At 37.8% G+C, this 23123-nt stretch overlaps 1 protein-coding gene across 1 annotated transcript in view; it reads right to left on the bottom strand.

Moving 5' to 3' along the window:
• DNAH2 (dynein axonemal heavy chain 2) overlaps positions 1-23123 on the bottom strand; it is a 107652-nt gene that overhangs the window by 45425 nt on the left and 39104 nt on the right. The window contains exons 13-28 of the mRNA XM_051995791.1: positions 17265-17411; positions 16503-16659; positions 15551-15790; positions 15032-15220; positions 14665-14812; positions 12234-12426; positions 10804-11004; positions 10536-10692; positions 7529-7703; positions 6874-7037; positions 6463-6624; positions 6208-6311; positions 1238-1394; positions 961-1043; positions 640-820; positions 180-318 (exon numbers count right to left, since the gene is read on the bottom strand). Of these exons, the coding sequence (XP_051851751.1) occupies positions 180-318; positions 640-820; positions 961-1043; positions 1238-1394; positions 6208-6311; positions 6463-6624; positions 6874-7037; positions 7529-7703; positions 10536-10692; positions 10804-11004; positions 12234-12426; positions 14665-14812; positions 15032-15220; positions 15551-15790; positions 16503-16659; positions 17265-17411 (2597 nt within the window). The remainder of the gene's footprint in view (positions 1-179; positions 319-639; positions 821-960; positions 1044-1237; positions 1395-6207; positions 6312-6462; positions 6625-6873; positions 7038-7528; positions 7704-10535; positions 10693-10803; positions 11005-12233; positions 12427-14664; positions 14813-15031; positions 15221-15550; positions 15791-16502; positions 16660-17264; positions 17412-23123) is intronic.

Consider the following 23123-nt stretch of genomic DNA (forward strand, 5'->3'; position numbering starts at 1 on the left):
TAGATTTCAAAGAAGCTGGGATCAATTTAGTAATTTAGTGATCTCTGGGCAGACAGGGAAGATTGATGCCTCATAAATTGCACTGTTTAGATAGCCATTATTCCACTTTTAAATGGAGCATATCCAATTTGAGGACTATAAACTACTGGTCTTTTGGAGGCAAAAGGCGTATAGAGTACCTGGATGGTGGGTGCTACGGAGGGCATTGTTGTCTTTGGTCATCCGGTCCATGATTATTTTCCAATTTTGGTTAATTTGGTCAAAAGCAGCTGATTCCTGGGGCAGTTGCTTACGGATGTCTTCTCCTAGAAAAATGTTCTAGGAAACCAGGAATAGAATGAGTCATATTCCCATCCCCATTGCGTCTTAAATCTCTGCTCAGGTTTGAGAGGGAGGGAAAGGAAGAAAGTTGGGAGAGCGAAGGTTCATTTCTGTAAGGGATGGAGTATCTAAGCTTGAGCTTGGTGTGGGGAGGGGAATGGAAATGAGAATAAAGAGGAAAATCGGGTAGGGGACCTGGGGTAAATATCAGTGTTTATGAATGGCTTGGGATTAGGAATGGGAGCTGATACCTAAATTCCAAGAGAAGAAGAGAAAAGGGGAAGAAAGAAAAATGGAGATGAATATTTTGTTTCTGACCTCTAGGTATAGCCACTGGCGCTGGACAGTGAGCACCATCTCAATGATCTCTAGGATGAGGGAAAGGCAACGTTCCCAGAGATCCACTTCTTTTTCAAATGCTTTGACAAAACGTGATGCTTTCATAGTGGACAGAGCCACCTGGTTATCCTCCAATGCCTGGAATACATCTTCTGTTCCTCTGGGATAGAAGACATATATGCTTCTTTTCTATTTGTCACACCTAGGTTCCAAAATATCCAAACCTGATCCCTGGTTGCTAGCTTTCAATATGTTCTTGTAGGGCCCTACTTTACTCCTTGGCTTCTTGTACCATCCTACCTGAGCCTATGGTGGCCCTTGTCTTTGTAGGGCACTATGTCCAGTTGGGTCACATCCCAGGTCTTGGCAATATTTTGTAATGCCTATATGGAGAAAATGGAAGATTTTAAAACTTAGTTCCCAAGTTGCTAAGGAGAACAATGACTGAGAGGACAAAACAAGGAATAAGAAACCAGATGCCTGCATTTCTAGGAGGGGAAGAAAACAGAATAGCTAGGGAGGTGGTAATAGGGAGAAGTGAAGGGGGGAGGAGTTGTTAAATATCCAGGTTCCATACCACTTCTATAGCCAATTCTTTGGTGGCTGAAGCAGAGATTTCACCAATCTTTTCCACGTGTTGATCCATCCCAAGCTCCACAATCTGTTCCAGGGTGAAGCTATCTGATTCTTGGTCAAACACCCTCTGTACTTCATCCTTCACCTGGTCCCAGTGCCTATAGGCACAGGTAAGGAGTTCTGAGAAAAGAGCTTAGGGCCACAAACAACAAAGCATTCTCCTGGGAAGATTTTAGGATTGCTCACATTTCCACCTTCCCAAGAGATAAAAGATTTTAAAAAATTCAACAAACATTGATTCAATGAGGAATATATATACTGTAAATTTCTGTGAAAGAGAAGAGCTGGGGAAGGCATAATTAATGCCCTCAAGGAATTTCCAATCTGGTGGAGGGATTGAGAGAGAGAAAAACTAAATAACTATAGAAAGTTATAAGAAGGAACAAGGAAGAATAAGGAGTCATTATGTGGTATAAACAAAGTATTATAGGACTTTAGAAGAGAGAAAGACTATTTCTGGCTGGGGAAATTTTAGGAAAAGTTTCAGAGAAGAGACAACATTAAATCTGAACCCTGAAGGCCAAAGGGGATTCCATGGACCAAAGGTAGGGATGAAGGGTGTTCCAAATAGAGGGAATAAAAATATTTGGAATCAAGAGAGTAGCAAAGCACATTTGAGAAGTGATGAATAGATAACTATTTGCCTGAACAGCAGGAGTTTGTTGGGAAGTAGTAAGAAATACAGCAGGAGAAGCAGGCTGGGGACAGACAACTGAAGACTATGGATGCCAGGCCAAGGAGTCTAGGCTTTATTTAGCAGCTAAAAGGGAACCACTAAATGTTGTTGAGCAAGGAAGTGACATGACTTACATATTCATGGAATAGTGGAAAGAACCTTTAAATTAGTTTCAGAAAACCTAGTTTTAGGTCCAATTCTTCTTAATGGTCGAGTGATCTTAGATAAGTCATTTAACTTGTCCTAAACCTCAATGTTCTCATCTGTAAAATGGGAATGTCAATATAGCCTACTTATTTCAAAAAACTGTTATGGAGATAAAATGAGATGTTTGTGAAAGTGCTTTAAATACTACAAAAGTTGCATACAAATACAAAGTAGTATTATTTTTATTCAATCAAAAATTTAAAATTTTAGTAAGTGCTCACTAGTCAATAGTGATCGATCAATCAATAGTCATTTATTAAATTTGCTAAATAATGGGGATACAAAGAGGCAAAACACAGTGTCTGCCCTTGAGGAGTTCATAATCTAATAAAGAAGAAAACATGCATAGCAACCAAGTACAAAAAGAGCTATATATAGTTTAAAAGGGAAATAATCAATAGAGGGAATACAAAGCACTGTGTTTTAAATACTGAAGATACAAACTCAGTCTCTACGAACAGGAATAAACAAAAGTAATTGAACAATTATGAACAAAAAGTAATTGGAGGAAGGAGAAAGTTTTAATAACTAGGAAGATCAGGGATGGTGTCCTAGATGAGGAAGAGGTGAGACTAGAGCATGTTTCAACTATAGGGGATGATGGTCTGTCCAAAAGCAGGAAGTTGGAAGATGGAAAATACCAAATTCTGGAAACAATGAGTTGATCAAAGAACTAGAACATATAATTAATGGCAAGTAATGTGAAATAATGTTGGAAAGGTAGGTTGCAGCCTGATTACAAAGGGATTAAGTACCATAAAGAAGATACTGTATTTCGTTCTAGAGGTGATGAGGAGTCCCTTAAAGTTTTCAAGCAGAGAAGGGATGTGGAAGATCATTTTGGCAACTGCATGGAAGATTAACTAGAGGAACTAGAAATAGGGAGAGAGATTAGGTGGCTACTGGAACAGATTTGGCAAGAGGTAATAAAGGCTTGTATAAGGGTAGAAGCCATGAAAATTAGGAGGGGACTGATGTGAGAGGTGCTATGGACATGCCATAAACAAGACTTGGTGGCTGACTGGATGGAGATGAAGAAGGAAAAGTCAAAGGTGGAAACCTGGGAAGATAGTGGTCCTCTCAAAAGAAATTGAAAAGTTTGGAGGAAAAGTGGATTTAGTAGAGGAAGATAAGTAATGTTATTTTGGACGTGTTTCATTTGAGATCCAGCAGGACATCCAAGTAAAAATTTCTAGGAAGCAGTTAGTAATGCATAACTAGAATTCAGGGAAAAGATTATCATTTAAGAGAGAAATTTGGAAGTCACCTACTTGATAATTAGGCCCATGGGAACAAATGAGTAAAGTGATCCTTTAAGGAAAATTAATTTGGTTATAGCAACAAAACAGACTATGAGGGGAAGACATGGAAGCAGCGAGATCAATTAGGAGGCTATTATTTAATTTAAAGTTATAATATAATAATGACATACTTCATACCAGAGGTATGCCTACAACACTAATAAATGGCCCTGAACAAGATTACTTTTTCCATGAAACCTTTCCTGGTTCAAAGAAAAAATCTTTTCCTTCAGACTTCACTTTGCTACGTAGCTTAGGTTCAATATTGACTCCACAAAAATAGCCATATTCTAATGCTCCAAATCCATGTTTCCAACCCAAATCCAGTTTCCTCTAGTAACATCAGAATTTATTTTGTATTTAGGAAAAGAAAAGAAAGGAGAGGACAGGACAGGACAGGACAGGACAGGAGAGGAGAGGAAAAGGGAGGAGAGGAGAGGAGAGGAGAGGAGAAGAGAGAAGAGGAGAGGAAAGGGCCCTCAACTGTCTATGGAAGCACTCAAGGTAACAAGACATCAAATATAGGACAGGCTTTATTTAGCCCAATGGCAAATTCAAAAGATTAATTTTGTTGTTATCCAATTGTTTTAGTTGTGTCTGTCTTCATGATTCCATTTGGGGTTTTCTTGGCAAAGATAACTGAAATGATTTGTTATTTCCTTCTCCAGTTTATTTTACAGATGAGAAAACTAAGGCAAGTAGGATGAAATGACTTGCCCAGTGGCACACACCTAATCACACACCATGTATCTGAGATCAGATTTGAAGTCAGAAGATGAGTCTTTCTGATTCCAGGCCCAGTGCTCTCTAGCACCTGTATATAGCTTGTTTTGCATATATGTTTGCACGTAGGGGCACTGGAATCAGATAACCATGCAGAGAAGAGAGAAATTAAGAAGGATCATAAAAGTTTTGCCATGTGTTACTATTTCCCTTGATATTTTTCCAAACAAAGTTATTTCAATAAGAAAGGGTTAGGAAAAAAGAAAGTATGAAAGAAAAGAAGAAAAAAAGGGAAAAGAAAAAGATGGGAAAGACAAGAATATCAAATGTTTCAGGAGTCAAAAGAATGAAGACTGAGAAATAGACATTAGAGGGTTGATTAGGAGGTCATAAGTGATCTTTGAGAAAGATCTTTTGTAATGTGGGGAGGCAAAAGCCAGGCTAAAAAGGGGAGGGGAGGATGATACAAAAATGAAGACAACATCTGTGGACTACTCTTTAAAAAGTCTGACTATAAAAGGAAGTCTGGAAGAAACTGTCCCATTTTCTGATTCCTGTGGTGATCCTATGGGTCAAAGGAAATGATTCACAAGGGGAGCACAGCAGGACAAACCTTGAGATATGACAATCTTGCATTAGCAATCTTTTTTTGGGGGGAGAGGTATAAGATCCTCACAAGAGTAATAAAAGGATGATATCTATTTTTTGTACTTTCTTTCTCCTCTTTTTTCCATCTCTTTTATCTTTCTAATTCAGATCTCCAGAAGCAAGATGGCTGGGAGTGCAAGGTGTTTAGAGACAAATTCAGAACATGGAGAACCAACTGGGAACTGAAGAAAAAAAATGCTTCACCACTAGCAATGTCAGTTAGAATCAGCTGCAGTGCCTGAGGATCTATTGTGAATCCTGTGGTTGGTAAACTGCAGAAAATTTCCTTCTCCTCCACTTCCTTTATAAACCTGAAATAGAAAATGAAGGTCCCCTTCCCAATTCCTTTTTTGTTAGTCACAATTGTACATACTCCATAAACATTCCCATTGCACCAGACTTAGTAAAAAGTTGGCATGACAGAGAAAGTTTATATTGTCTTTTGTATCTTAATTACAAGTTATTAAAGTTCAATGGTCATATTCTACGAAGTATCTGAATCTATGGATGCTGAAAGAAATACCTCAAAGGAGAGGGTGAGGCACAGAAATAAGTTATAATTACAAATAGTTAACATTACATTTTCATATCTAACTAAATTGGAACACAGGGTCCAAGAAAAAAATTTTGCATGCAGCACAAAGAAATCCATTTGAACTCATTCTTTCTGTCAGTGTCTGACATCTATTTAGTGATAAGGCATGGAGACCTAGAAGAATAATCTGCTTGAGTATCCCCTAATACTCCAAGTGAATACCATACCACATTATATTTAACTCATCAGTGGCCTTTTGGACATTCCATAAAGGAGACATTCTAATGTCTCAGCTCTGGGCACCATCCAGTACTGTCTGCATATTCTCCCTGCTTTGTTCTAACTAATGATTTCCTTGTCTTCCCAACTAAAATCTCACTTTCTACAGGAAACCTTGCCTAACCCTTCTTAATTCCAATGCCTTCTCTGCTAGTTATTTCCTATTTGTCCTATGTATAGCATATTTTGAAAATTATCTCCCCCTTAAGGCCATCTCCAGAGTCTTGCACAGTATCTGGCACACAGGAGGCACTTAATAAATATTGACTAATTGACATTCCATTTTAGGGAAGGGTGATAGAGAAAAAAAGGATAGTAACTAAAATAGTAAAGAAAAAAAGGATGAATAAACTAAATGAAGGGGTTTTTTTTTCCTAATATGGGGACACTTGAACATATTTTTAGGCAGAAAAAAGGAAAGAGGAGAGAGGAAGAACTATTAAGAGAAAAAAAAAAAAAAGTCCCAGATAAGATAGGAAGGACTAGGATCAAGGGCATAGGTAGAAGAGTTAACTTCCAAGTTTCCCTACCAGCAATGTTACCTTTCTCTGAGAGCTGGATTACGCAGGTCTGAAATGAGGGGCATTGTTCTCTTGAACTGCTCAATTTTTGACCGAGTTGTCTCAATGATTTCCCAGTTTCGGTCCTGAGTAGAAACAAAGTTAATCAAGGATATAAGACTGTATTCTTGAGAGAGGGGACCCAAGTTCTCTCTTTTACTCATATTCTCATATTACATCCCTTACAAAAGACAATCCTGCCTTTTCTTCACCACCCTCACACTCCCCTCTACAAACCTTATATTCCTTGCCCAGCCTGGTGAGGCGGCGATACAGCCCATGAGCCATGCTTTCCATGGCTTCTGCCTGCAGTGTCAGGAATCGGCCAGTCTTCCACTGGTTCCAGTTCTCTTCCCAATCCCGTGTGATCTCCCAGACCTGCTGCAGAGCATCAAGCTCCTATTTGGCCAAAGAGAAAGAGAAACTTAAGAAGTGCAGCTTTTTCCCTTGGTCCTTTTTTGATCTTCAACTTGCTTCCTTTGTTCCTTCTCCAAGTGAAAATACATCTCCACTTCTCTTTTTCTCTTCCTCTGCTCTTTTACAAACTCTTCCAAATTCTTCTTTTAATACCAGCTTTTCAAAATGAATTTTGTTCTTATTTCCACATTTCTCCTACTTTATGTCCAATGGTCTAAGATAGTATCTTACCTTTTCCAGATTCTGTAGGTCCTTGGATGCAGGTTGTTCAATCTTGAAGATGCCCAGGTTGGAATGGAGAGCACTTTCTTCAGCTCTCATGGAAGCCAGCATTGCCCGCACAGCTGCAATTTGGTCCAAGGCTGCTGAAAAGCCCACACTGCTAGTGAAGGGACCTGTGAGGAAGGGAAGAAGTACTAGGTTCAAGAATATACAAGTTTCTTCATCCAAATCAGGCTCTCCTGAAAGCAGAGTGGCTGCTCCTGAGAGGGAAGGAATGTGATGATATCTCTGTTGCAGTAAAGATGATGATTAGAAAACAGGAAGAATCATCAGTGGAAGTTGTATAAGACAGAAATACAATATTTAGGCATGGGAGAATGTGTGTAGGAAAGACTATAAGCTTTTCTCTTTTCTTTAAAAATTTTCCTTATTTGAGACTTGACTTTTACACTGCATTCCCAAAAGAGACTCAAACTTAAGCACCTCCTTCTCCATCTACAATTCCCCAGTTCTTGCTTTATAACTCTTGATTCCTCTTCTAGTATTCAAGTGTCCAATTTCTCAGTTTGATCTTTCTCTGTTTCTCCCAGGATTTGAACCAAAAATCTCAGGGTGGAAGAAAGGGTACAGGCTAAAATTGTGGATCCTCAGGATCCTAAGGTACCTTTGCTATCGAAGTCTTCCAGAAGATTATGGGCTTTCTTTTTGAAGTCATCTGCTGAGTGAATGAGACCTGTCTTGAACTTCTCTTTATGCCTTTTCAACATTTGGTCACTATCCACCAAGATTTGTTGGAAGGAAACCCATTCGCCATTCAAGCTGTCCAGCATTTCTAGCACCTGTGGACAATACAAATGCAGGGATGGCTCATCATCAATAATCCTGTTTTATTTTGTTTTACCAACTCACTCAATGCTCTTATCTGCTCTTCTCATTTTAAAGACTCAAAGAATCTGAGAGTTGAGAGAGACTAACTTACTCTTTATATAGAAAGGCTCCTGTAAGAGGGAACCCACTATTTGAGAGCAGCCTGTTCCACTTTTGTCTAGCTGTTAAGAAGTTTTTCTTTACATCAAGACTAAATTTTGTCTCTTTGTAATCTCATTGTTCTGTCTCCAAGACCGAGAACAATCCAATGATTCTTCAGTATGGCTATCTCAAAATACTTCAGAAGAGTTCCTTGCCCCTCTCCAAGTCATCTTCTCAAAGCTAATCATCTTATGACATGTACTGTCACTGATATCATGGGAAATCGGACCCCTCTTAACCAGAGTCAGCAAGAGACTGAGATCTACATGTACGAGTATAATAGAAAATTGTACAATGAATAAGTCCAGTCCTTATAAGCATATGCATGGAACTCAGATGATGCAATTGCCATGTGGCCTTTGGAACATGTATTCAGTAGCTGGATTGGGTCTGCAAACCACATAATTAAGTAATCTCTTTGACTGGTTTGGCTAGCAAAAGAGTTGGGGTCTGCAAGGAGTCTTCAGGTAACTTCTTCCTACATATTTGTGTTCTAAGAGAAGAAAGACTTGGATCCTCCCCCATCCAAGGACAAGATATAGTGAATATTCTAGCTTAACTCTCCAGAGGAAGAACAGCAACATCTGAATGTTTTTAGAAGTGCCCCTAGTTATCTCTTCTCTAATGCTTTTAGCTCAAATCCCTATCCTGGTAAAGTTCTATCCCAGTGCTAGCTACCAGTGACTCCCAGTTCTGTTTAACCAATTAACACCAATAAGCTTTTTTTTTAAATTTGTTTTGCTTTTTTGCTAAGGCAATGGGGTTAAGTGACTTGTCCTACAGACAGGAAATGTTAAGTGTCTGAAGTCACATTTGAACTCAAGTCCTCCTGACTTCAGGGCTGGAGCTCTATCCACTGTACCACCTAGCTGACCAATAAGCTTTCTTTAAAAAAAGATTTATTTTAAAGAGACAGTGAAGACATGTAAACTGATTCCTAACTAAGCTGGGTCAGGGAGGGTCAGCTTTGTGCTTCTTGTCGCCTGTGAAATGTAGTTCATTAGAGAAAAGAGAAAGTTCCCCAAATCTATAAAGATTAAGTTGGAAATCTACCTGTTCATATCCCATTTATCTACCAAAGCATTTATCTATCAGAGAATGGATGGAAAAATGATGAAAGGATAAGAATAATAAGTTTTCAAAAGAAGAAATTCAAACTAACAATAACTATATGGGGGGAAAAAAGTTTTAAATCACCAGTACTTATGCTCTTCACAACTATCAGACTGGAATAGATGACAAAAGAATACAAATGACAGGGCAGCTAGGTGGCACAGTGGATAGAGCACTGAAAGTCAGGAGAACCTGAGTTCAAATTTGATCTCAGACACTTAATACCTCCTAGCTGTGTGATCCTGGGCAAGTTACTTAATCCAAACTGCCTTAGCAAAAAAAAAAAAAAAAGTACAATGACAATTGTTAGAGGCCCTATGGGAAAACAGTCAAAGTTGGTGGAGCTATGAAGTGGTCTAGCCATTCTGGAAGGCAATTTGAAATTCTGCCCATAAAGCGACCAAACTTTGCATTCCCTTTATATACAATTATATTTATAGCAGCTCGTTTTGTGATAGCCAACATTAGAAATTAAGCAGAGGAATGGCTAAACAAATTATGCCATATCAATGTAATGGAATGTTATTGTGTCATAAAGAAATTATTAAAAGGAGAATCTGAGGAAACCAGAAAGATCTTTATGAGAGCTGATGAAAAGTGAGCAGAACAATTTAAACAATGATAACATGACAAAATAATTTTGAACGTTTTTAGAACTCTGGTCAAAACGATGATAAGCCACACATCCAAAAGAATGAAGATCAAACATTCTACTCCCTCCTGAGAGAAGTGATGAACTTAAGTGCAAAGAGAGGCATATGTTTTCAGACATAGCTAACATGGAAATCTAGGTGGCACAATGGATAGAATATTGGTCATGTAGTCAGGAAGATTTGAGTTCAAATGTGGCTTCAGACACTTACTAGCTGTGTAACCTTGGGAAAATAACAACCTCTTTTTGCCTTAAGTTTCTTCAAGTGTAAAATAGGAATAATAATAGTGCATATCTCCTGGTGGTGAAGTGAGGATCAAATGAGATAATAATTATAAAGTGCTTAGCACAGTGCCTGGCACATAGTTGCTGGTATTTATAAAATGTTAGCTATCATGATTATTATGTGGGATTTTGTTTTGCTGAACTATGAAGCTATGGTATTTAAAATTTTGTTTTTCAGGTTTAATTTTAAATTTGTTCAGTGGGTGGAGGGGGACAGTAAGAGGAACAGATTAATTTTAAAATACTCATTATTTGAAAAATTTTAAAAATAAACTATAAAAAGGCAATCAAGAGATTATTAAATAGGTCTATTTTATGCTTCTATTACTGAGACTAATTTCTTATTTAAGTAATGTGCCCTTTTTTGATTAAAGCCATGAATGCCTGTGAGTATATGAAAATGTGCTAGAATTCTCATTGTATATCTGAATTCCACAACAGGGATCCAAGTTCAGTCAAGACTGATGTATATTAAAAACCAAAATTAAGGCCAAAAAAAAAAAAAAAAAAGAGCTAACTAGATGATCTGTGCCTGGGATACTGAGAGATATTCTTCATGAATGTTGAGATAACAATGTTGTTGCAAACTTACATTCTCTGGTACTTGAACCTCATACTTTTCCAAAATGGTGAACTGCTCATGAATGGGAGGTATCTGGCTCTCTGTATTGGCCAAATCATGCTGCAGCGTCTCCATGAGCTGAAGGCTGATGCCAAGATCCTCCAGGGTCTGAGGTGGGCGACTGATTCTAAGAAAGGTAGAGAGGAAAGACTGGGTAAATGGAATGAAGACAGTCCATCCAACTCCCAGTCCTCTTCCAATTAGCCTTCCTAGTTATCCTAGAAAACTTGTCTCTTACTTCTCAGAATTTTCACTCAGATAATTGTGCAGGTCCAAAAGCCTCCCAGCAGCCATCTCTTTGAGCAGTGTAGTGAACTTGTTCTGCCATTCATTACAGTGTTGCACCAAAGAGAACTTGAGATGGGAACAGTCCAGAAGCACAAACTGGATGTTGAGGACTGTGTCTTCCTTTTGCACATTATTGGCAACCTCCGTGTATCTGTGGGGATCCCAAGCCATCATTAGGGTGCTCCCAATGCCCCCCTCCCTTTCATTTTTCTCTCTTCCTTGCTCTGTTCTAACCTCCACATCCCTTTCACTGATTTTTCCTCTGTCACTGATCTGCTATGGATCCCTCTTCCAACCCCAATCCTCTTTTTGCCCTTGCTAATCTTTATCCCCACCATGTTTCTCTCCCCAATCTTGTTATCTTTCTAGTCATTCTCATTTATACCTTATCCATACTTTTCTCTCTTTCATTTCTTCTTGCTTTATCTCTTTCTTACCTTCATTCTTCTGTTTTCTCTGTTCATCTGTTGGTTCCTATCTCCCCTTTCCTGTTGTTCTCTCTCTCCCTTCCTCCTTCCCTCTTCTCCCTCCCCTTCCCTTCTCTTCCCCGCCTCCTCTTGCCCCTAGGGCAAGAAGAAGTGAGAGAAAAGTGGGAAACAAAGTGGCTGAAAAGATACTGTTATCATTTATAATGGCTATAGCATCATGTGCTCACTTACTTTCCATACCCTGGCTCTGGCCCTACCTCCCTTATCCTTTCCCTTCCTTCATGAAATTCAAAATATTCTTTTCCAAGCATCATCAGCATAATCACTATTGCAATGACAATGGCCCCCTCTAGGGTTTAGACTAGGGCTAAAGAACAGTTGCTGTCTCCAGGCAACCACAGACCTCTGCCAGGGAAATCAGAATAACAGATTTCAAATGAGGTGTTTCTCTTCTGAGACAATGGAGACAGGGACATCAGACAGTGGAGAATAGTGACAAGAGCTGCAACAGAGAAACATCGGGCAAGGACATGTGTATCCCAAAGATTGTATATAGTGAATTGGTAACAGAATTAAGAGTTTTTCTTCTCTCTGATTTTTCTTTTCTGAACCCAATCTAAAAGTACTGTCCTGTTTTTTTCAGACATTCACCTTTTAATTTTCAGTCACTTTACTCTTAAGTTTGCAGGTCTTTATCCCAATCTCTCTCCTACATAATGGATCCTTCCCTGTTGAGGTCTCCAATCCCCTGACAGAACACTATAGAATCTATATGATTATCTCCTTTTCACCAGATCTTTCCAAGTCCTTACTCCTTTCTGATAATTAAGGGATCCAATCACGCAGAGTTCCTTGTTCTCCTCCTATTTTAGAACTCATATCTTGGCCCTGGGTTCTCTTCCTAAGCCCTGAATCTTTTGAAGAGTCAGGTATTTTTATACCCAACACTCACCGGGCAATGTCAGCATCAAAGGAGGAGACAGGTGGGTTGAGGCGCTGGTAACGTCGAATAAAGGAGTCCTTGTTGATCTCCCAAATTTCCTTGTATGTATCCCAGGTCTTGAGGTAGTTCTGGAGCAAGCTTGCATTGTTAGTCATACCTGCACTGATTTGTGTTTGGATCTTCTTGATGTCCTCATCTCGCTCTATGAAGGAAGAATAGGAGCACTGAGGAATGACAATAAAGCTCAAGGCTACTTAGATTAAAACAGAGCATATTAGACCCGAAAATTGCATTGGTGTATATGACTAGTTTGGGGGTACCTTAGCCTATGATTTCAGTGGTCTGTAATAGCCAATTCTGTAGCATGTAAGTCAGATTTATATTACCTTCTTTCTCTTAGTTCCTAAGTAAAATTACTTTTAAAAATCAAGCTCTGTCTTCTAGGGGATGATCCTTTATCTCCAGTAACTATCATCCTATATATCTTTTGTTCTTTATGATCAAATGCTTTTTCATCATCTACAATAGGTGTCTCCAATTTCTCTCTCTCACATACACTTTTTAACTCCTTGTGACCTGGTTTCTGACCTCATGATTTCACCAAAATTTCTATTTCCAAAGTTATCAATGATCTCTTGTCTAGATCTTGACAGATCTACTAGTCTTTTCTCAGTGCTCATTCTTTTTGACCTTTTTTGTAGGCTCTGATATTATTAATCATCCTCTTCTTCTTGATACTAAATCATGACTGAACAACAGTGTCAACCAGATCAGGCCTTCATCATCAGATTCTTATCACTTTATGTCTTGATTATCGCAAGAGTCTGCTGGTGAATCTGCCTCTCTTTACTCCATTTCCTTCTCCATTCAGCCACCAAAGTAATTCCTAAAGTAATTTCACAAGTCCAAGCATGTCATTCTCCTATTCAATAAACTCCAGTGTCTCTCTATTGCCTTGAAATCAAACACAAAATATGGTTTAGCCTTCAAAGCCCTTTATAACCTAGCTCCCTCTTGCCTTTCTAGTTTTTTTACACCTTATTCTTTGTCATGTACTCTTCAATACAGTGTTATGGGCTTTCTATCTGTGCCTCCAACAAGATACTCCCTTTCTTGGATCCAAGCATTTCTGGCTGTTTTCCCTGCCTGGAATGCTTTCCCTCCTCAACTCTACCTCTTGGCTTCCTGGGCTTCCTTTAAGTTCCAACTAAAATCCCATCTTCTAAAGGAAATCTTTCCCAAACCCTTTAATTCTAATTACACTTTTTCCTATGATATATTATATATGCAAATAATATATATATAATTTGTTGATATATAGCTTGTTGTTTTCCCCATTAAACTGTGGCCTCTTTTTGTTTCCTCACTGCTTAACACAATACATGGCACATAGTAAGTGCTTAATAAATGTTAAGGATAGAGATGTGGCTTTGAATCCCAGAAACATACAACCTTAACACTAGAACACTCCTCAGAAGTTATCTAGTCCAACCCATACATGAACAAGAATTCCCTTAGAAAATACCCCAAATGGTCATCAAGCTTGTACTTGAAGTAGCCCATTCCACTTTTCTTTAGCTCTAACTGTTGGAAAGTTTTTCCTTTACATCAGGCTTAAATCTGCCTCTTTGCAACTTCTAATTATTATTATTAATAATACAAGCATTTATCAAAAGCTTATTATATGCCAGGAACTGTATTAAGCATTGAAGGATTGGTGCATTGGGCACTAGATACAAAGACATGGGTGAGTGAAAAGGGAGAATAGGACCTTAACAGAGAAGAACGTACCATGCCAAACAGATGAGATTACCTATAATCTGACTTGATTATCTATAAATTAGAGGGAGCCACTAGAGTTTCCTAAGAGTGACATGGCCACACCTGTATTTTAGGATAATAACGTGGGAAGTTTCATGAAGGGAGGATTGCAGTGAGGACCTTGTAAAGTTACCTTACTGGCCCTTGTTTTCCTCCTTTATAATATGAAGGGGTTAGCGATATGGCCTTTAGATAAACTTTATTATTCATACTTTGCAATGAATAGGTTTTTTTGCTGTTGGCTTCTTTCTTGAATTCTGTCTCTTATTAATCCTACTTCTGCTCTTCCTATATTATAGCTAGTTTCTATGGTATATAACTTGGTGAATATATTAGGCAATTTTTTCTCTCTCCTTTTCAGGCTCTAAGTCATTCCTTTTAAATACTATTCAATCCCTGGCCAAGGATCCTTATTCTATTTTAAGTAGTGGTCAAAAAATTCAAATCCCATTCTTAAACACTATATTTTAAAACAGTAGTACATTTCCTACTGCTTCAAGAGTTGGCTTTTCTACACATAGTCGTCCTATGCATGCACACTCCTCTTCTTTCATAGGTCATCCTCCTTCCTCCACTGCCATATCTTGCCCCCAATGCCCTTCTGCTATCTCTGACTCACCCACTATCACATAGATGGGGTCACGACTGATTTTTCGATTAAGAAGAATTTCAGGAAGGTGGCGGAAGACAGAGATTGTGTTAATGAGGTGGCTGCCAATACTGTTGACCACATTGGCCAGGGTTTGCAAAGTGGGTGAGAACTCCACCTATATGGGGAAAAGAGTAGAAGGTAGTTAGCATCTGGCTGTGATAGGAGGAAAGTGTTTAGGAGAGAGGAAAAGGAAACAGAGGGGAAAATCTGTAAACCCTGGAGAGGGGGGCAAGGGCTAGAGGACAGTTGGGGTAGCAGGGGTGGAGAATAAGGTGTTAAGAGTTGGGGGGAGGGAGGAAGGAGGAATGCCTCCCATCTTTGTTGGAACTCCTACCTGAGCCACACCTCCAGGGCCATCGCTCTGCAATATGACAAGGACTCGGAAAAGTGGGTTGGGGGTGGACTTGCCATCTCCATTGATAGCTTTGGACAATTCTAGCAGTGACCATTTGACATTGAGACGCAAAGCTTCTTCCATCATATGATTCAATTGCAATGTGTATAGCAACCACTGCTGCTGAATCTGGTGGAAAGAGGTTGGGCAAAGAGAAATGTAGCCCTCAAAGGGATGTAGCCAGAGTACTAAGAGGAGAAAGTTAGGAGCTGAGCAATTGGAAGCTTTCCTCTCAAGAGGCGAACAATAGCTGTAATTGAAGAAGATACTCTTTGAGATGCTGAGAGTGATGGGAGTAAAAGAGAAATGAGCTTGTGGCTATAAAAAGGATACTGGAATTGCAGGAATTGGAAAAGGTGAGATAACAACTGGAAAGGGCAGAGCTGGGTATTAAGCAGCTCAAAGTGGAAATAAGATTTGTTTGCCCTGCTAGAGAGCACTAGCTACTAGATCTCCTACCTCAGCACCATCATTCTTGAAGACTTCAAAGGTTTCACTCATGATATCCACTACTTCTTCATATAGAGACATCAGTTTTTGCAGGACTACACTTCGATGCTCCTTTTGGTCCTCCTCAAATTCTAGATCTTGGTAAACCTTCTTGCCAGTAATGCGAACCAATAGAGTTTCAGATATTTCCTGTGCCCTCCAGCCAATTGTCAGTGTGGCTGCTTTAAAATCATTCACAATCATCTGGACCTGGTTGGATATATTAAGACACACAATCATGAGGATTTGAGTTCTGGGTGAAGGTTCTCTAGTTTTTAATACTAACCATAAACCTTAAACTGACTTTTGTGACATAATTCTACAGAAAGGAAATCTATTCCATTTCTCAAGGGTGAAAATAAAATTTCACTAGGATTCAGGTATAATGTTTGGGCTAGCTCCCTGGAGAGCCTCAGGATCAGTCAGAATCAGGATCAATCAAAGTCCTTAGTCTTTAGGAGGTGAAGTGAAGGAGGCAGGCAAGCTGCCACTTGGCTCGTTAAAAATGAATCCTGGATTCTGGAGTTTGGAGCCTGAAGTCTTCACTCTTCAGCATGTTGCAGCAGAGAGACTCTGACTCTCTCCCTCTGCTCTCCAATCCTTGCCTATGATTATCTCACCACCACACATTCAGCAAATACCAATCTTGAGGAGAGCCATCACATTACCATATCATCTAAGTATATGCTTATAGAACCATTATCTGAGTAGGCAATTAGCCTTAAGTGCTCTGCTGGCTTAGATGCAAGTATACCTTTTCAGAGTTCCAACTTTCTACATCCAGATGTCTTTGAAACCAAGTCCCATCCCATGGCCAGGGCACTGATTCCCTCAGTCCCCCATCCCAAATGGATGGGAACCATGAACCTTCTAGAAACCTAGGAACTTATCTGTATGACCCTGCCTCTGGACCAATACCCACCTTGCTGGCATGTATACGACACTCATTGATGAAGAAAGTGCTTGCTCCCTTCAGGATCCAGTGCAGTTTCTTGAGTCCAGGATGAATCTTCTTGTCCAAGAAACGGATTCGTTCTTTGAATAGGGCCCTCTCATCTGGGGACAGCATTGCAATGATCCTGTTTATGAAAAGAGGGGCCAGGGAACAAATGGAGAAAATGAATCAGGAGAAGCAGAGTTCTAAAGATTTCCCTCATAATCAGTGAGATGAACTGAAAGACTTTAGAGTACTTTAAGGTGGGAATCAAGAGTGTTCATAAAATAACAATGAAATGAAACCTCCACTCCCAGGTCCCCTCAACCTAACTAGGTAAAAAAAAAGCCTTCAAAAACAGGGAAATGATTCAGTTCTGCCATGATGCCCTCATTCTAAAAAAAAAAAAGACTATGAAGAAATTCAGGATCAATATGGAGATAAAAGCAGCGCACTTAATGCTACTGCTATCAGTGACCCAAGTCCCAATCAGAAGTTTGTCTAGCTTTGTGAACTGAATTTCCTCCTGGATTGATCTTAGAAAGTATAGCCCAGTGATCCATGGCATTCAGGGAGTTAGTTTGATTTTATCCTTTAAAGCAAAGCTTGTGGAACCAAATAGGAAGGACCGAATTTGAGTGTTCTGAACCCCAGGAAAGAGCTAAGATTTTGGAAAGACAAAAGTATCATGGAGGAACACAAACCAGAGCAGAACAGAGTTAAAGAGACAAAGTAAAATTGGAGACCAACCTGTTATAATCTCGGGCAACAAGCAACAAATTTTCACGCAGGACTCGCAAGTCCTCAGCACGCTCAGCTACATTCACTACATAATGAGGAGTCTCAAACAGCAACCTCTCCCAAAAATGAATCTCCACAAAGAGTATCAGCAGGGTCCTAATCATGGGAAGACATCCATAAACAGATGTAAAGTGAAAACTAGAGCTAGGAAAACAACATGTATAATGACTACAACAATGTAAATGCATTAAAAAACCAAAATGGAATATTGAGAAAATATAAAGAACAAAATTTTCTCCAATGAAGAGATATAAAAAGAAACATCCTCCCTTCCCCATCTTTCTCTGTCCTTTGCAAATGTCAAAATCCATAGGAATGAAATACTGCTTAAAATATCAAATTTTTTTTGTGTTGATCAGTCTTGATTTTTTCGTTTTTTCCTCAAAAGAATTCTCTGTTATAAGGGAAGTCCCTCAAGAAAGAGATAGGAAGAATGATACACATGAAGTAAATATGATATAAAAGCAAAAAGGTATTTTTTTACTTTTAAAAAAAGGAAAACCAAGTAATAAAGTGAAAAATAAAAATGCAAAAGAGATGAATAAAGGAGATGGTTAAAATCAACATTGCCCAGTTATTATGCCCCCAACACCCGATCTATTTAATAATAGAGCTAAAAATTTACAAAAATACAAAATATCCAAATTAACAGAACAAAAAACGAAGAATTTTTAAAATTCAATCTCAGAAAAAGAAAATGAATGAGGCAAAAAGAAACTCCCAAAGAATAACTCCAAGACCAGATGATTTAAAAGTATATTCTAACAAATATTCAAAAGCCAATTAACTCCTAACATAAATTATTTACTCCCCTCAAAAAAAGGAAGGAAGAAAGGTACCCTATTAAACTCTTTCTATGGGACAAACATGTCCTTGATATCTAAAATATGGAGAGATAAAGTAGAGAAGGAAAATGATATGCCAATCTCTCTAATGAACACTGATGAAAAATATTGACTATTGAATAAAATATTAAATATAAAATAAAATAAAATATTAGCATAGAGGTTACAGAAACATGCTAAAACTAACAATGCAGGTTTGGTTCAACATTAGGAAAATTAATATATTAGACAATACTGTTAACAAAACCAATAAAAACCACAATAGACAAAAAATTTTTGATGAAATATGATAACCCATTTCTATTAAAACATTTAAATGAACATTTTCTTAGTAATACTAAAACCAAAAACTACCATTATTTGTAATGGAGAAACACAGAAGCCTCTCCAATGACTACTGTTCAGATTTTCTCTTCCTGGTGGTTTATATAGATCATATACATAAATTTCTCAGATAATTTCCAATCTAACTGCATATGAAAACTTGAAAATCTTACTTGGGACCATAGATGTCTAGGCAGGGCTAATGTAATACAATGACAAACAGACTTTTGATGACAGGAGTCAGGAAACTGAATTCCCATAAAAAGGGATCAAATAGGCCCTTCTTTTAGCCCTTTTTGCTCTTTTCCTTACTAATGGTGAATGAGGCAAGAATTAGGGAAGTTGAGGAAGGGTGGGACAGAAAGAAGTTGCTTCCCTATCTCCCAGCTGCCATAGGTCCATTTGTTTGTTTTGTGTGTATACTTTCCTAACCTTTGGTGAACAAGTGTTTGGAGATAGAACTTTGAAAGATTGAAAAATCTATCTGAAGTCTTTCAGCAATTAGAGTGAGAAAGAGAGTCTACTGAAGGCGGTAGCAAGGGCTATCACAGATGGATGGATATAGAAAGTGCTTGTGGCAGTTTTGGAGTTTGTGACTCCTCATAAGATCGAGATATATTAACTACAAACTAATAAAGTCACTTATTCACCAACCCAGAAAATGAAACCTAAGGAAACCTCATAAGGATTCCATTAAGAGAGAAAAAAGGACTTAGATTCAGGATTTAGAGGGACATTTTGGTTGTTCATGCTCTTGGCACATGTGCCTTATGTCTGAGCATATTCTTCCCAGGAATCTTGGGTGTGCAAGAGGAGGATGTAACTCCTAGGATGCACAGGCTGGGGGAGGGGGATGTTTTATAACTCCTGTTGTTGTTCTCCTTTCTCAGTAAGTACCTTTATCTAGAAGCTTTTAGAGTTCTATTGCTTAATTGATCTTGGAAACCATATAGGATAAGGGCTCAGGAGGTCTTGTCAATTTCTGAGATGTAATTGGTCACAATGAAAAATTTAATTATCAGAGCTAGTAAGATCTTAGCTCCAATACATCCTTGCTTTTTAAGTTTTTTTTTTTTTTTTTTGGGTAACTGTACATATTTTTAATGCCAGAATGTACTACTCTCCATGGTATATCAGCATTTATTTTGTAATAAATCAAGCTGCATATGTTGCAGTGAAGAAACAAAGCATCTGGGGATCATTAACATGAAGGAAATAAATTTCAGATTTTGCCTCATATATAGAGCCTTGACCTAACTCTGTTAAGAGGCTTCCTCCTCTGAGATAAAAGAAAATCTCCAAAGGATTCACACTTCTCTATGAATTAAATGGGCCTAAAGGAAGAAATAGAAACAACATCTCCCTCTAGTTGTCAGAAGAAAAAAAGTAAATAGGACCAAGATCTGATAATGTTTTCAAAAATAAGAGCACCATTGCTATGGTCTGTGAGATAGGCTGTGCAAATGTTAATCATCTACAGGAAACCATATCTTCCCCTAATAAGTGTCAGAGCTGGACCCAAAAGTCTGTGCTCTTACCATACTATATCATGTATTTATAATACAGCATACCCTAAACAATTTTAAACAATTTCAAAAAGATTCAGCATTGGAATAATTAAAGAGAACAGGTAAGAAGTTTCCCTCATTATATAGGAAAGGAAATAAGCAAATGAGAGAGGGAATATATTGTGTAGAAAATGGGATATTATCTATAATTATCTATTTCTCTCTCTCCAATGAGCTTCACTTTCCTTCCTAGAACTTGATACTAGTACAGTCTGAGCTTGGGGTTGCAAATGAGTCAACAACTCAAGTGCTGGTGAATAATACACTTCTTGTAGGGATCTCTTCAGTCTGAGTACTTTAAGCTATTGGGAGAGCCCCTAAAATGGAATCTTATAATTGGGATTTCTTGAGAAGCAAGAGAAAAGTCAGGAAGTAAGAGCCAATTGTGAGTCAGTCCCCTTGTGCATCTGCTACTCCTACTTCTCCTCTTGCTAAGGGCTTGGTTCAGGAACTCAACACTGTCCAAATTTGTCCCTCCTCTCTAGGAGGCTGGATTTAGTCATTAAAGGTATCATTGCTTAGAACTACCCCTTTTTTGGGATGATGTGTTTCCTTCTCTAGGGACTGCTTGTCTATCCTACTCAATTTCAGCCTTCACTTGAGTTAAGTGGTTTCCTTTGCTTCTGAGATCATATGAGTGATACCGCATGGCCATCCTATGATACTAATTGCTCCTTTTCTCATGTCCATGCCATGCTAGTCCATTAAGAGGAGGTAGAATACTGTTTCTTTTCCAGTGCCATTTTCTAGTCTGTCCATTTGCCACCATCAGCAGACTCTCCTTTCATCCATACTACTCTTATTTTAGTTCACAACTTGGTTACTATGGTCTATTGCCTTCTTATCTTTCTAGTCTTGTCATACACCATGCAGTTCAGAGAAGACTTACAAGAATATACATTACTTCCTTCCATGCACTTTCAAGTTCAATTCTATTGTTCTACAATGGTGCAAATTATATGGATCAAGAAATCATTTTGATATGGTTTTATGTCATGGTAGCAATGGTCATGTGAATGTTCCTACTGTTACTAAGCTAACTCAGAACATATGATTTTGACCAGATGGAACCAGATTAAACAGGTTTCCCCATCTGGAATTAGTTCTCTGTCAGTTGTGCATTGGATTTCAAACCCCACATATGCATTTCATTGCTCATTTTTGTTACATTTTAATTCAATGATTTTTTAAAAATTGAGATCACTTTAAAGAGATCACAAAAATCATAATTCTTAAAGAGTATATAATTCAAATATTGTTAGATATTGCAACAGTTATTGGTGTGGGGAAGACAAGCATTTATTTTATAATGAAACAGAATCATATGTGTCAAACATAAAGTAGAAAACTGAACTAATTCTTAGGAAAAAATAAAAGAGACCTCTGGAAGGGATCTAGCAGTTAGAAATGTTGTTACTGACTCCTCTACAGAGACTCCTTAATTGTGGAAGAACAACAAAAAGTCTAATTTAAATTTTTTAAAAGTTTTTAACTACTGCTATGAAGAAAAACCACTCACTATGGACAAAACAATAAAAAACTGGGATACTCAAGACAAAAAAAAGATATTACTGATGAAACTTACATTTTCAGTGAGGGCTAATTCCAAACCTTTTTCAGAAGTCTACATGAGTTTGTAAGATCTAGAAATATTCATCACACCTACTTTGTCAGATAAACTATCTACCCAAAAGACTGTTTGGGGAATTTTTTTTCTATGAAATTTTTAAAATTTCAAACCTGAAAGTTTTGTCCCGATTTAGGGAAAAATAAAATAATTTTATTTTGATATATTGAGAAGCAAAATTGTTCTAGGATTAAAGAAAATCCCAAGGGAATGAAATACTGAAACACAAGTCCCTGAAACATTCCCCACATCATAAAGTAAATTTATCTAAGATAGGGAGATAAACATGTTTCAATGCTCTGGAAACCTTTTTTTAAAAATTGTGAGTTATAATCAAAATGAAGACTTGGGCGGGAGGAAGGCCTATTTGTCAATATACATTTCATATTCAATGGGATCAGATTTCATGAGAAGCAATTAAAGTATATGTCAAAATCTTATGAACTCAATGCCAATTATGTAAAAAAAATGATGAAACAAAAATACATATTGCACATTAAGGTTGTTTGAGTTTTTAAAAATAACTTAAATCAAAACAACCTAGAAATAACACTACAGGTCTATCAGATTAGTTAATATGAAAGAAAAAGAAAATGACAAATGCTGGAGGGGATATGGGAAAATTAAAATACTAATGTATTATTGGAGGAATTGTGAACTATTCCAAACATTCTGGAAAGCAATTTGAAACTATGTCCAAAGGACCACTAGGCCTATATCCAAAAAAGAGATAAAAAACAAAAAAGAAATATCTATAGCAGCTCTTTCTGTAGTGGCAAAGAATTGGAAATAGAAAGAATACTCATCAATTGAGGAATAGCTATATTGTCTATAGGAATAGACAAGTTGTGGGTATGTGATTGTGATGGAATACTTCTGAAAAGATGAGATATATGATCTCAGAAAAATCTGAAAACACTCATATGAACTGATGCATAGGGAAATGAGTAGAACCCGGAGAATACTATATACAATAACTAATATTATGTACAATGATCAACTGTGAATGATTTAGCTATTCTCAGAACACAATGACCCAAGACAATTCTAAAATGCTATTCATCTTCAGAGAAAGAACTGATGGAATCTGATTGATTTAAAACTTTCCTTATTTTTCTCATAAACATTTTTGGTCTACATGTTTTTCATGACTGCACATGTATGACCTGCATCAAATTCTCAGGAATGGGCCAGGGAAGAGAAGGAGGGAAAGAATTTGGAACTCAAAATTTTGAAAAATGAATGTTTAAAAATTATTTTTACCTAATTGGGAAAAAATTAAAAATAGTAAATGAAAAAGTTTTTAAGATGTAAAAAGTTATAAGGCTTATTACATGTTAATAAATATATTTTACTTTGTTCTGATTAACTTAAGTGCCTTAACACTTTCTGTCTCACACACAACACAATCTCCCATCTCTGTGTCTTTGCACATTCCCTCACC

This window comes from Antechinus flavipes, chromosome 4 (assembly GCF_016432865.1).
Source record: "Antechinus flavipes isolate AdamAnt ecotype Samford, QLD, Australia chromosome 4, AdamAnt_v2, whole genome shotgun sequence".
NCBI classification, from domain to species: Eukaryota; Metazoa; Chordata; class Mammalia; order Dasyuromorphia; family Dasyuridae; genus Antechinus; species Antechinus flavipes.